The 15,314-nt window shown below is 39.9% G+C and overlaps 1 protein-coding gene across 1 annotated transcript; it reads right to left on the reverse strand.

Moving 5' to 3' along the window:
• Positions 1–585: 585 nt before the first annotated feature.
• On the reverse strand, positions 586–14,874 carry LOC137985798 (D-inositol 3-phosphate glycosyltransferase-like). The gene is made up of 7 exons (XM_068833353.1): positions 14,779–14,874; positions 14,070–14,224; positions 7,695–8,953; positions 6,438–6,503; positions 4,626–4,784; positions 3,127–3,270; positions 586–677 (listed from the first exon to the last, which is right to left on the reverse strand). Exons 3-7 carry the CDS (start codon positions 8,926–8,928, stop codon positions 586–588), a joined length of 1,695 nt encoding a protein of 564 aa, XP_068689454.1. The 5' UTR covers positions 8,929–8,953; positions 14,070–14,224; positions 14,779–14,874.
• Between the last annotated feature and the right edge of the window lie 440 nt (positions 14,875–15,314).

Below are 15,314 nucleotides of genomic sequence, written 5' to 3' on the forward strand. Positions count from 1 at the left end.
AATTCTACCTTCCAGGAGAGTCGCCTACCGAAGTCATGGAAACGAGCAGATATTACACCCCTCCCCAAGCAGTCACTAGTGCTTGATATTAACAAGCATCTGCGACCTATATCACTAATGCCAATACTGTGAAAAGTGGCCGAAGACTATATGGTTGAGGAATACATCAAGCCAGCCGTCCTGGTCAAAGTTGATTGGAATCAATTTGGAACGGTTCCCAATTCCTCTACTGCGCATGCTCTCATTAGTATCTGCACACATGGTATCAGAAGACCGACGGCAACAGCTCTACGGTCCGTGTAGTTCTATTTGACTTCAAGAAGGCTTTCGATCTGATTGATCACCGCATTCTATTGGAGAAGCTTAAGAACTTTGACTTGCCTGAGTGGGTTCGTCTCTGGATTGAAGATTTCCTCACTGATCGGCACCAAAGAGTCAAGCTCTCTCAAGACTGCTTCTCAGATTGGGGTAGAGTCCCTGCCGGCGTACCACAAGGGACTAAGCTTGGTCCCTGGCTCTTTGTGGTGATGATTAACGATCTCCAAGTCGAAGGCGTTGATCTATGGAAATATGTTGACGACACCATCATAAGTGAAACAACCCACAAGAGTGATTGTAGTCAGATCCAAACAGCTGTAGATAATTTAGTTCGGGCAGCTCAGGCAGATCGGTTCCAGCTGAATGAAGAAAAAAAAGTAAAGAGTTGCAGATTTGTTTTGCTAGATCTAAGCGTTCATTTCCACCTGTCGTCATCAATAATAAGAACATCGAAGTTGTTAAGAGTGCCAAACTTTTGGGTCTCTTCATCTCTGATGATTTGAAATGGAACGCGCATGTTGCTGAGATAGTTAAGAAGGTAGCTTCCAGACTGTACTTGCTGAGGCAGTTAAAACGAGCCGGCCTCGACCCTCATGAACTAGTATGTTTCTACACCACATGCACTCGGCCGGTCGCCGAATACGCCAGTGAGACCTTCATAATAGTCTTCCCATATACATTGTACCTATCAGATGAACTGGAGAGGCTTCAAAAACGCGCCATTCGTATCATCTATCCCACCTTGAGCTATTCCGAAGCGTGCGTCGCCCTGGAGCTGCTGCTATTAAGCGCTCGAAGAGAGGAACTCACCACGCGCCTCTTCGATAAGATCCTTCAAGACCCCAACCACAGGCTCCATCACTAACTGCCACCAAAGAATGAATGCCAAGTAACTCTCAGGAAAAAGAGGACTTTCAATGTCCCTCTTTGTAAGACAAATCGCTTTAAGCGGAGCTTTTTAATGGCAAATTCTTCCCGTTCTTAGCTTTTAGTTCTCGGTGTGCAACAGACATAATTAGTTGGGACACTTCATGCCAACATCCTCTATTCCCATCTACATGTAGTGCGTTCCCTGCCCCTCTCAATGTTGTTTATCTCAGTTCAGTCACCAAATCTTTCACACCAACATTAACGGGGAAGGAAGAGGTAGAAGTGTCCCAACAATTATGTCTGGAACTGTAGCAAATGGAATGAATCTGAGGGATCACTTGAAAAATAAAATAATAAAGACGTTTTGTATGTTCCACTTTCAACGGAATTTGGCAAGAGGTACATGTACATATATTATTTTGAATATTGCAAGTGCTGCACATGTTTTGTACCCGAGACAAGTCCCCCTTCTACACCTGAAGCTACTTCTCAGAAGTAAAGATTAGAAATATTGTGGAGTTACTGTATTGTCACCTCTATCAGCTGGGAATCTCACATTTGACCTTGTGTTTAAAAATGGGTACCAAGCTCAGATAGAGCATAATGATAGGTAACATCACTTTGACATGTTCTCTTGAGAAAATAAATCAGGCTTTCTTTTATTCTGGCCCAGTTCGTCCTCTGCAATTTATGCCAGCCCCCCCTTCCTTTCCCATCCCCTCATCCTCTCAAAAAAAGGAGAAGTATTGCATGATGGTATTGTATGGGGGGTACTTGTAGACCCTTAAAAAAATAAAAGAGGTGGGGGAGCCATTTGGATTTTCTTACAGTAATATCTGTAACTTCAAAAAATCCAACTTTCGTAGGCCACAGAAAACCCACTTTGGGGTTGCATCAATCTCGTACCCAGAGTCCTCGGGCTTCTTGGTCAACGGGTGAGCACCCGGAGAGACTCTGGGATAATCGACTCCATTTTCCCAGAAAACGTGGGTTCCGGTCTTATTACGTATGCTTCAGTTTAACCGGAAACAGAAAAGAGAAAACCGTAAACAGTAGAAATGGCGGGTTGAAAGTGTTCGAGAAACAAGAATTTTAGCCTTACACACAAAGAAACTGGAGAAATGATCATTGGTTTGCTGTAAGAGCAAGGGAAGATGAAACCTCTGATGCTTTCGGTAAGTGTATTTTTAGTGTTTCAGCATACATTCCATCGTTCAAAATGCCATCGTGCCAGCAACACGATCGACAAGTTTTTGTGGAAACGACACAAATGTTCTCCTCTACTACTATTTGATGTTTCCGTCATTTCTGAATGGCTTCGACAAGACCTTATTCCACGGATTTCTCGTCAAAGAGACTGATATAATGTTTTCCCACGGTACTTTTGCAACAGCAACAGTAATCACTTTTTAGCAGCGTGGGAAAATTCCTGTGCGTATAAGACATAGTTCAAACCTCGTCGTTATATTATTTTTGGGATTTATATATTTCTGAGGTAGAAAAAATCAAACAGCACTGAAACTAGTTTTAGATTTTGAATGTCCCTCCAAATTCTGGGGCTTCCGAATTACATACCGACTTCCTGTCGGACTGCCTTTGCTACGCAATCGGCCAATCAAAAATATAGTTCAAATCGATTATCCCAGAGTCTCTCAGGGCGCTCACCCGCTGGCCAAGAAGCCAGAGGACTCTGGGTACGAGATTGGGGTTGCATTAACTTTGTTGAGCACAACAATTCCACTTGTAAGGGATGCTCTTTACCAACCAGATTCCAGAAATTACGGTAAATTACTTATGATTATAACATTGTTATTATTATTATGACTGAATTGATCAAGACAAGGTAATACCAAGAGGCATACCTGACCTCTTGACTCTATAACATCCCTGAAAAATTTATATCTTTTTCTATTCAATAATTAATAATTTTTAACCTACCTTCAACTTGAACCACTTTTTTCTCCTCATTAATTTTCTCTTTATGCACAGAATGTCCGTAAAGTGCGCCTGATGTGACTGCAGATACGTTATGTAACTGTTGCTCTGTTCTCTGTAGTTTTGCACTACCACATGAATCCCCTCCTGTAAAATATACCAAAACAAATGATTCAATTTGTTTATCCTGAGACATTGACCATGCAATCTACTAAATGAGAAAATGTCGAATCTCTTGAGAAATGTTATTGACATACTGTACTTTAATACTCTGTTTGATGAAAGATTAACTTTACATGTACTTTCAGTGTCAGCTATTGAGGATGCTTCTCTTTTGCATCTTAACATAAAATAAAGTCGACTTCTTTTGCCTCATTAATGCAACACCCCTAAGATCTCTGTTTTGCCAGAATTCTGAGCTTTCATTTTTGGTAAACTTCACCTTGAAGACAGTGGTCAGTTTCCTTTTAACCATCATGAAAATGTTCAGGACATGCAACCTTTCATTCAATGTCTCATTGTCAGTAAAAAAGGAAAACTGTTTATTAATTAAAGACTATGAAAGATTGGGGATTAGAGTGCACCCATTCCTTCAGAATAACAAAATTTCTTAGGGGGTGTTTACATGAGAAAACTCGCACCGGTGTAAGTTTCACACAGAGGTGACTTCTTGATTTTGTACCACGTTTGGTGAATTTTTATTGTTTACATGAAGGGACACCACATAACCATAAAATACAGGCATGAATCCAAATTGCAAATATGGTTGTCTATCAGGAAACGTACGCATGCGCTACCCGTTCCAGCCCACTGGGAGGCCGATTTCACTCCAGAACGAGTGGTCATTCCTCGTCAGAACTGTTGCAAGATTTTGTGCTGAAACAAAATTTTCGCTTTGGAGCAGCAAACGGGGTGAACTCGCGCCGATGTGGGTCGCCCCAGCATGACTTTTTTTTGGTGATATCATGTAAACAAAATAATACAGAGCTAAGAGAGGGAACCGGAGTAAACTCGAGCCGGTGCGAAAGTCACAACATTATCATGTTAACACCCCACCCCCTTATACAATCTCTACCAAAATTACATTTACCTCGATCTTATGAGATCTAACAAGAGTTTCCACCCGATCAGCTCACAAATGGCTTAATAACTGGACATGCAGATAAGTGTATTACAGCAGATGAAGAGTACAGCAAAATAAACAAGCTCATAGATTTAATTCCCACCTACAGTAAGCATGGATTTTTTCAGGACTCTAATAAAACTGAAGCTCAAGTTGCTCCCTGAAATGGGATCACCATTCTGACTCACACTTCAGTTCATTTCACAATATTGTCTACCATAGATTGACTGTGTACATGAAACTTAATATAATATTATGTAAAATATACCTGGGTGAGGCAAAACTGTACATGTACATGTATATGTAATTATATAACTACTGTACACTGCACCTTCCTCCAAATTGGATTCTGAGATCTTTCTTTTGCCTAACTTCTTACCATTTTCCTTGTGTGTGGTCACTTCACATTCCATCACACCAGCATGCTGTCCCATTATTTTTGGGTCAGCCTGGCAAACTGGGACTGGCAAACTGCTAACTGCAAAAAGTTGTTGTTCATCTGAGCTAACTCCTGCTGTGGCTTGACAAATAGAGCTCTCTGATAGTGAGATCAAAATAACGTGGAAATTGGATGATTCTGCCACTATCAACTGTGACGGATAACAGGTTTTAAAGGAGCAAGAAAAAAAAAAAAAGATCTTAGCACAACCTAGACTTGAGGTACATGGTGCTCTATGTCGGCCATGATTTGATGACTTACAATGTTCTTGTTTGCAATGAAAACAATTCCTTATTCACCACACATGCATTTTATTAGTTTGAATAACCAGTACTCTGTGATTAATTAAGATGATCCGAACTTTTTTGGAGAGTACTAGTCAAGGATCACTCGCCCAGTATGATGGATGTACTTGTACGAAGTAAGACCTCTGGATATAAAATACACTGACTCATACAGGGAGCTGCCAAATGCGGGAAATGGACACTTCCCGCCTCTTTTACCAACACATACTTTGCTTCAGGCTTTGTACATTGACTGAGTTTTCAAAGAGATTGTGTCAAAGTGACTATCTTCCTGTATCAAAAAGACAGTGAATACTGATAGTGATAGGAATACTCCTCCTCCTTCAGAAAAGCATCACAGAACGTTCTCACCTTGAGTAAATTACATGTATTTTATTGATGGATACAAAAGCTAAAGCTGAAGCAGAATCAGTTTCTTATTACGAGAAAAGTGCAGCCCACGTCCTTGCAACTCAGTGTCACAGGGCAAAACTCCACGCAAAAAAGATGCCTATAAGGTATCAAACATAAATGGTTGTATATTTTATAATTCGTAGGAGAGGGAAGAGGGCAGTAAGTAAGTAAGTATCATTATTTATCCTCAGATTTTTCGAGAAGTTAGTAACTAATATCTCCAAGCATTGAACAGAAAAACTTTAAGAATCACAAATGGCCTGACGTAAACCAGTTGGCTATTTACAAGTGCAGCCAGGAAAGTGAACAAGGGACTACCTGGAACAAATACAATGAGTGGTCAAAACGTGTCTCGAACCCGGGATCTCTGGATCTACTGGGCTGCACTACCTGCAGATTTTTGTAATAAAGGAATACATGTACTTGGCAAGTGAAAGCTGATCAAAGCAAGTGCGATTTGAAGGTCATTCGCCCACATGGTGAGTGTTACAAAATTATTTTTTGTTTCCAACCTTGTGAGAGCATGAAACGAACACCAGAAGATTGAAACTACAGACGGAACTTCTTACCACAAATGCAACACAATACGAAACAACACCTGATACCTAAGAAAAACACCAAAGTGAAGACAACAACCCAGCTGAAGAACAACCCAGTGTTTCTCCAGCCTGGAGCTGGGAGGGATTGCGAAGAATATGGCCTCTATAACCAGTGAGAGCAAGGTGAATTGGAAGCTGACAATCACATCTGGTCGGCAACAGCAAAGGAGACTCCTTGTCACCACTGATGTTTATAGTAATCATGCTGCCACTGAGCCTAGCATTACAAAAGATGAAGCTGGATGCAGACTGCCAAAGGACATGATGCCCATTAACCACCCTACTCTTCATGGATGCTCTGTTCAGTAGCATGAACCTCAAAAATGCAAAAGTGACAAATCTCAAGCAAAACATAGGGATTGGGATTACTTTGCAGATCTGCAAATGCATGTGTTACGTTTAGCATTAATGAAGGCCTGAAAGTACTTTAAACCTGTAGTGTTCAGAAAGCGCACCTGATATGAGTGCAGGTAACTGTTGCTGTACTCCCTGTTGTTCTGCACTACCACTTGAATCCACTCCTGTAAATACCAAAAATGATTCAATTTAATTTTAATTATACTAATAATAACCAATATTATTGTGACAATCATTATTGTCAGCATTTCCTCTTTTTGCTCTTGATCCCAAAGGATCAGAAAAGCAGTCTACATGTATGCAGTAGGAAGGTCAACAGAATTTATGCTACAGTGCTAAATAATAACTCAAAAGAACATACATTTGTAAAAACTGTGGTCTAAATTTAAAAAAATTCCAGGTAACAAAAGCCAGGCAACTAGACCACCTCAGCTGATCAATGCTTGGTTGCCCATTGGGAAACCCCCTAAGATGCAATTACATGGTGTTGGAGCTTGAGTATTCCATCGTTCTAAGTGTGCACCAGTGGTTTTTTGTGGAAGTGTGAGTCTAAGTTTTATTATTTTCAAAATGGAGTCTTCAATCTCAATCGCCAGCACTAATGTACACTTGAATTTTCCTTTAATATCCACCACTTTAACCAACACTGAGATCAATATATGTAATAAGTTTTTAGTACATGTATAGTACCACACAAGTTGAATAATCAGCTGAACAGCCACCTCAGGGCCGGTCACGCCAACGCAGACTGCAGACTGTGCAGACCAGGGGTAAAATATGGCGTTACCCTCACTATTATTGAGAGCTAACCGTAAACAGGCTAACCTGAATGTTATTTAGGCCTAATTAGGCTAAACAAAGGTTTTTTAGCCCTAATTCAGGCTAACTGAATTTTCATTTTACAGATGGTCTGCACAGCCTGCAGTCTGCCTTTTTCAGTGTCCCCCTCAGGGCTCGAAATTAATGAAAAAATCCAGTCGCAAATTTGCAACAAGATACGAGAATTTAGTCGCAAAATCGCCGCGCTGCATTGTGTTGTCAGCGGTTCAGCAAAAAAATATGAGCCCGTCATTGCCGAAAAAGACAACAAGTGATAATTAAGTCTCAACGAGTTTTGTCCAGAATTGTAGGCAATCAGAACACGCAGAAAGCACTATTCACTTGATATGTGGTATAATACCAATAATAAATATTATTGTCACAATTCTACAATAACTTCATCCCAGACCAGAAAATCACACAGTAGGTACAATGTACATGTACGTGTAGGGTTAGCAGGGCTTGTGCTAAATAATAACCAAAAAGAACATACAGTGTACAGTTGTAAAACCAAAACACAATAATAAGTACAATACCATGAACCATTTTCCACAGTTTCTCCACGAGATTTCCACACTGTTCTTTCCAAGGGAAAGTTTCTTTATAAGAGTCTCTTAGTGTGGTCATCTCACGAAGCCGCTTTCTATGTTTTGCTCTGACACCTTCAATTTTTTTTGCCCATTCAGCAGGATCATTTGAGCACACTATGCATGTGTCTCCAAAGTCAATCTCATCTAACGCGCTTGCAAATCCTGAATTACTTCCCACAAGAATTGGTAAACCAGCTGATAAACCTTCAAGGGCTACAAGACCAAATCCCTCTGATTTTGAAGGCATGATGACAAGGTCAACTTCACAAAAGAGATCCTTCATTCCTGCACGGCTCTGTACAAACTTTCGCACTGTCAGCTGCTCTTCAGTAATTCCACAGTTGAGAAGTCTTCTCCTGACCTCATCCTGCTTCCCATCAGGGGCACCCACAAACAGAAGATAATAACGTTTCCCTTTCAGGCGTTGATCAACAAATGCCTTAACAGCAATGTCATATCCCTTCAGCTTAAAGTCTTCCTCATCTCCACGCCCACACAACAACACATTGAACTCATCATCACTCTCAACTTTGGCCTGTTGCACTAAATCCCCAAATTCCCTATTAAACAGACCAGGAACTATTTCAAAAATATCCCTATCTTTCTTACTCCCCTTCAGATAGGAAGAGTAAGCCTTTCCAAGTCTTGGTCCAACTGGAACAACAAGATCAGCTTCTTTGCAAAGTTCAACCTCATCCCAGTGCTTCTGTTCACCTCTTGAAGTAGGATTATCATAACCCTTATATTTGCTGAGGTCCTCTGGGGCAGTATGCACCATGTGCACCCACTTACAATTTTGGAATTGTGCAGATTGTTTTATGACTTGAACTTGCCAGCCAAGTTTGGCTCCATGTCCAATAACAACATCCATTCTGTGATATTGAGGTGGGAAGCACAAACAGTGGAGAGGTTCACGGAAGCCTGGGCGGTGCCTTGCATCAAGAACATTGATTTCAAGGTCTTTGGCTGCCTTTCTGTCTTCATCTTTACAAGCACCCTCTGGGACCAACATAGAAACGCTGACATTTGGCTGCTGTGACAGATGAATTGCAAGCTCTCTGTTTAATGTTGACAACCCACCCGCCGATGAATTCCATTCGCTCCCTAAAAGAGTAATGTTCAGTGCTTCCTTCTTTTGGGCAAAAATCTTCTCTGCTTCGACAGATACTCCTTGTGACATGACTTCAATTCCAATTGACAGACACCTGAAATGGCAATATACAGTAAACACTCAGAGCATTAACATCGATTACCATGATATTTTACAGGGAAATACTCATCCCAATACTGTAAATGGTAATTTTGGCAAAAGTTACATGTAGAAGGTGGGTGCTTAGTGGAAAATGGGCATTGGACAAGTGATGTTTGCACAAATTTGTCCGATGTTTACAATGTACAGCTGTACTTTCTAGACTGCAGAACATACAAGTAAGCATAAGCTCTTGAGATGAGTGCTTTTATTTCTCCTAGAGGAAATGTTGTGAAAACATATTGTTTCAATGAAATAAAGGAAAGAATGGAACAAACAATAAATATTTTCACCACAACTCTTTGTCATTATCCAAACACTGGTTTATTGTAACTAAGGTATTGACCAATAGTGTTAACTTGATATTAATGAGCAAGGAAAGTCCAAGTAACACAATGTAAAAAATGGACAGTAGGCATCTTACTGAAGCAATTTAAGTGCCAGAATTAATACAGAAAGCCTTTCTTTTTCAATTTCAAAATTACATGGGCTTATCCTCACCTACATGTAGTGCACAGGTGCAAGGACTATCACTGCAGTTCCCTGGACTCTAATATTAAACACACAACTTCAACTTTTATTTTTGGCCCTCACAAAAGATTTACCAAACTGCATTAAGTCAAAAGTATGACTCTTTCCCGATGACACAGTTCTTAATTTATCAAGTTGTTAAATCTATGGACGATTGTGTTCAATTACAGCAAGACCCACAGTACATAGCCTGGAGTCGTGGGAGAAAGATTGGAAGATGGAATTTAATATTGCCAGATGTAATGTCCTAAGAATTACATATACAAGATGATGTGTGCCCATTATCTTCAACTACATGTACACACTTCATGGCTGCTACCTTGATGGAATTGCCTCTACCAAGAATCTGGGAGTGTATCTTTTCACAGATCTTAGATGGAATGCGCATGTGAGGTATATCACAAACAAGGCAAACAAATTGCTGGGTTTTCTCAAGCAAAATCTAAAACACTGCACCACATCAACGAAGGAGAAGGCATATAAATCATTATCTCTTATCCAGCCTATCGTTAAATACTGCTCTTCTGTCTGGGACTGTTACACAGCTAAAAACATCAATCAAGTGGAAATGGTTCAGAGGAGGGCAGCCCCATGGTTTCTTTCGCATTACAATTGTCACTGGGATAGTGTGACTGATATGCCAAATGAACTGGGCTGGAAATCAATGCAATCCAGTTGAATAATTGCCTGCTTGTCTATGCTTTATAAAATTAATTTAGAAACAATTTAGCAAATGTAGTTAATGTTAATCTCCACCCAATTACCTATTCCTCTACACATTCTGCTGTGCATGCATATATGACTCTAAATGCTAAGTGTGATTTATTTATAAGTATTCCTTTTTTCCAAGAACCATACAGGAATGGAATAATTGCTACCAAAGGAAGTAGCATTGAAAGAATCACTGCCAGTGAAATGTCCACAATTTATTAGCTCCATGTGTGTATATAATACTATTATTTATGATGTTTTTAAAGTTTAATGCAGTCCTTTATATTCAGTATCCAATGTAGGACTTAAATGGTAAATAAATAAATAAATAAATAAATAACACACACAGCCATACAACTTATGTTTTCTGTGCTGAGCATGCACACTAGAAGAAATTAGACTTGCAAACCCTAAATGATAGAGTGGTTGTTGCAAGGGGAGGCAGTATGATGGGTTGTTTGTGGGATGGACTTGTAATCTAGGGTTCCTGGCTGCAGTCCCCCCCTGACCACTAGTTGAAGTTGTTTTGTGTAGTCCCTGTTTAGTTTTGCAGCTGGCCTTGTACATGTAATTTATAGCCAACTGACGTGTCTCCTGCTAGTTGCAATTCTTCAATTAATGGGCAAGTATTGTAATTATTGTCTAATATTAAATTTTCATTGGCCCTGAAAAGCTCCTGAGGAAAGCAGGCAGTTAAGTGCTGGCACTAGGTGCTCTGCATTGGAGGCCTTTTGGTGGAATGTTTCTTTCCACCAGGGTTGACTTTTGAGTGATTTTTAAAAGTATCTAATGGCTATGCAAAAACCTGGACCAAAGTCCAATTAAGAAAAAGCAAAGGGGAAGGAAGGGGGGGAGGGGGGAGAGAAGAAAGAGCAAGAAACCACCTGCAATCAACCCCAAAAGATCTTCGAAACTCATATTCACCAATGGATGGGGAAAATATTGTTCCTGATTGGCTGATTAAGTGTCACAAAAATCTGCCTGCCAGTCAAAATTTAATGCTCCCTTTGTGAAAGCATCAAGAGAAAACAAAGCAGAAAGAAAAACTTTGTTGCATGAGCTTGAGGAGCTTGGATTTTCTGGTGTTCTTAAAACAAGGGCAGAAAGACCGTGTAAAAAAGGCAATAAATGGAGGTGATTTTTGGTATTTGGTATTTGGCAGGAGCTTCATGCCGGTATTTCAGCTACCTCTAAAAATAAAGGAGAAAATGACCAGCGAAATGTGTTCTGCATTAATAATCACACCTTTGAGAAGTATCATTGATGACCAGATTAAGGAGGCTGAAGGTTAGGGGTAACGGCAACCTTTTGGGTAGCTTCTTAGCTGGAAGATGCATCCATTGGAAAGACAAGTTCCAGAAAGTTCACAATAGCAGAAGATGCACTGAACAAGGCATTTTGTCAAGGTGGCTAAAAGGACATTCTAATAACTTCCACAAAAGATTGTTGGATGTCATTGTTGATGAAGCGCACACAGTAGAAACATGGATAAAGAAATGGTAATTAATAGTAAGTCGACATGTTAGCTTGATCGGAATGATTTCCATACAGATCCCTACTTCATTATGCATGCAGAATAAATAAATTATTCATTAGCGCTATTGTTTTGTAGAACAATACGTATACCCAAAAGAATTGAATATATAAATGACTAATTGGTACTTACGGGATGAATAAAAATGGATCTCATGCATTTCTCTCTCCCTCCCTCTCTCTCTTCTTTCCCCATATCGCCCACACCGTTACTTGTTTTCCTTCCAGCTTTCCTCTTTCTATCCGTTCATCTTGTCCTTTTTTCCAGATCCCGCTCAGTTTTTTCTGCCATTTTACCCCATGATATGTCACTCAAAGCTTGCCTGAACTCCAACCCATTGCAAAACCTCTGGATTACTTGTACCTGTTCTTGACCACTGAGCTAACATGTCAAGTTGCTAATTCACACCTTGAAAATGATATTTATTTTGAATTCTGGCTGACTATTTACATAACAATGATACGTAATTATATACACGTGCTGCGCCGAGCACCTATAATCGAACTTCATTCAGAAATCCCTGTTTTACTACTCTTGAAACAACCTATTCCTTTAATAATGCTAACTGTAACCCTAATTCCGACAAAAGGCACTGTTTAGGCTTAAGGTTAGTCCCTGTGATAGTTTTAGGTTTTCGAGTACTGCTGTGAACTGTGACCTGCTTTTCCTTCTACCCTGTGTGTGCAGCACACTCATAAGTTCACTGCGTGGAAGAGCGTACCACGTTTACAGTCTAGTTGGTGCATCTTTCATGGGAAACTTAAATGCATGAGTTCATTTCAATTAAAATTGTTTCATGCTTCCCTTCTTTTGAAGCAAACTTGTGTCTTCGTAATAATCAAGATGGCTAGCGAAGTAAAAGCGTCAGCAAAGGGAGATTTGAACATTTGGAAATTGTCCCTGCTTTGTTGCCATCCCAAGTGGTGAATTATAGAGTGGGGCAAAGAAAACAATTTACTTTCGTCTTCCGTGTCCAAAACCTGTGTAGAAATGCAGTCAGTTGGCAAAGACAAAGTGTATCAGGAGATGGATATGTTTCACGATGCTCAAGAAAAAACTACCATGGATAACCTTCAATCTGCCAGAACACATAAATTTCTGACAGTAAACTACCCTTTAAAAAATATTAGCCCTAGCTACCTGTGGCCGGAAAGTTTACAATTGCCTACAAGACAAGGGCTAACATCATCTCACAGTTAACCATCACCTAAACTTCGTTGACCCAGACAAACAAGCCCACAGCAGGGCATTGAAAAGACATGATGGGGAGTGAAACGAAGTATGCCTCATACAGGAACGTCCATGGATCTCTACCAAAGTTATTTACTTGGAAGCATCATTGAGCATATTGCCTATCTCTACAAAGAGCGATTAATCGCAAAAGCCCACTAAATGCACCGTTCATGATCCTGAATACAGGAAAGGAAGAAAACATACACTTTGCCGTGTCTCAGAGAATTCCCAAGCAGACAGAAAGAACAATTTCACAATAAAAAGAGCAGGTAGCCATTAATTTTTTTAAGACAGTATTTTTATTTGGTCTGTTTATGTTTCAGAATAAGAACCCTATTATAATGATTGCTTGAAAAACCTCTAAGAAGAAAGAACAAAGCGCCACAGTCCCAAAGGATGTCTATTGCTATCGCTTTTGTTTCTTGAAACAAAGGGAGTATGCATTATGAAGTAGGGACCTGCGCAGAAATCTTGCCACTCGATCATACAAATATTTCCCCAATGAAATACGAATTGTGTTTCTGCCAATGTTTGCACAAGGAATGCTATGATTGGTTGCTAGTTCACATCAAACCTGTGCTTGTCACCCATGATTGGAAATGAGAGTTTCAAAAACCTTGTGGGGTTAATTGCAGGTGGTTTCACGCTTCTTTCCCCCCCCCCCCCCCCTCCCTGTGTTCCCTTTTGCATGGCCATTACATTCAAACAAACACTCGAAAGTCAACCCCAGTGGAAAGAAGTGTCTAATATTCACCAAACCTCCTGATGCAGGCTTTCTTTAGCCAGAGCTCTAGAAAGACCACTCAAAGATGTACGGGAAATTTAAGTCTAATCTAACCTTAATTGGCCTCAAATCCGCTAAGCAATCATGCTACAAACTGCACACACTTTTTCTTGTGTTTGTGTGGATATGCAGTATGGAAAACCTGCATTCGTACTTGCACTTCATGGCTAGGGTCCCTAACAGGACAGGTCTCCCAGGATAAGCTTTAAAAAATCTCATCAGTTATACTGTGGGTCTCGATAAATTATTAAGAAATCAAAGGGATACATTAGGCTGTACCTTAATTTGCAGTGGTTTCACTTCATCTGTGATGTTCAATTTCTTGAAATACCAATTAGTACATGAAACTTCTTAGTTTCTCACAAAATTCAAATAAGCATAGTGACAAACATTTGATGAGCTGTTGCTTGATCTTTCTCTGCGAGACTGGAACACTATAAAACGGATCAGAAAAAAAACATTAAAAATTTTATGCAGGATATAATTACCAACGCTCAACTCCTCAAGAAGCAAACAAGTTTTTGTGTACATAAAGAGCTGATAAAGAGCTCTTGGTTCTCAAATTATCACAAGCAATTAATTTTCCGACGGAAGAATATGGAATTCATCGCGTTTGTTAGTCTTCACAGATCGTCCTTGGTCCTTCGCGTCACCCGATAAATTATGGAAAGCCAAATGGTGCAAAATTCAAGAACCAAAATTGCCTTCACATTCAACAAGTTTCCTACCAACCTCAAGGCAGATTTCAATCAAGCTCAACAAAATCAAGTCACTTTCAACGAATTTTCTCTCAAGGTCAAGACATAATTTTAAGCAAGCTCAACAAAATGAAGTCATCACGTTCAACAAATTTTCTTTCAAGGTCAAGAGACGTTTGAGTCAAGCTCAAGAATGAATTTAAGTCACTTTCAAAGAATGAATTATCTCAATTTCAGGCTTCGTTCCACTACCGACACCAAATTAATTGACACGTTCTAACAACTTGAACCTTCAAGATCAAGCCGCGATCACCATCACGCTTTCTTGCATCAAACAACGTTGTCAACAAACTCCATACATTGTCAACAAACTCCGAACACTGTCAACAAAGGAGTTAACCCACAATGCAAGTTGTTTCAATAACTACCTCGTATACTATTCCAGAATTATTAACCCATAATGCATTTCGATATTTTCCCGCCAAAAATTTAAGATGGATGCAAACGCCTTAGGATGGAAGCAATTCTTTGAAGAATTGCTCTATTTAATGAATGATTATGAAGCCTTTTACAACTCAACAGATTATAGATTGCAAGAAAATATAGTTATTCGAATGGAGTCAGCCCTTCTTGCGCTTCAACAGATCGTACCTTTGGTGATCGATGCAAGACTTGAGTGTGCTTCGGTTGTACAAGAAATTTTTAACAACGTCCGTATTTTGTTTTTAGAATGGACAAGAAGAAGGGAAACTCAAACAGGCTCTCCTTGCACTAACCTGGCAATTTATTCATTAGAATTCCCAAACGTTGGGCAAAGTGGACGGCC

This window comes from Montipora foliosa, unplaced genomic scaffold (assembly GCF_036669935.1).
Source record: "Montipora foliosa isolate CH-2021 unplaced genomic scaffold, ASM3666993v2 scaffold_104, whole genome shotgun sequence".
NCBI lineage: Eukaryota > Metazoa > Cnidaria > Anthozoa > Scleractinia > Acroporidae > Montipora > Montipora foliosa.

Coding starts and splice junctions, on each gene's coding strand:
- LOC137985798 (XM_068833353.1), bottom strand. CDS start 8,928: ATGTCACAAGGAGTATCTGTCGAAGCAGAGAAGATTTTTGCCCAAAAG. Junction 3,271..4,625: donor GACCACACACAAGGAAAATG/GTAAGAAGTTAG, acceptor TATATTTTACAG/GAGGGGATTCATGTGGTAGT. Junction 678..3,126: donor AAAAGTGGTTCAAGTTGAAG/GTAGGTTAAAAA, acceptor TTCTTCATTCAG/CTGGAACCGATCTGCCTGAG.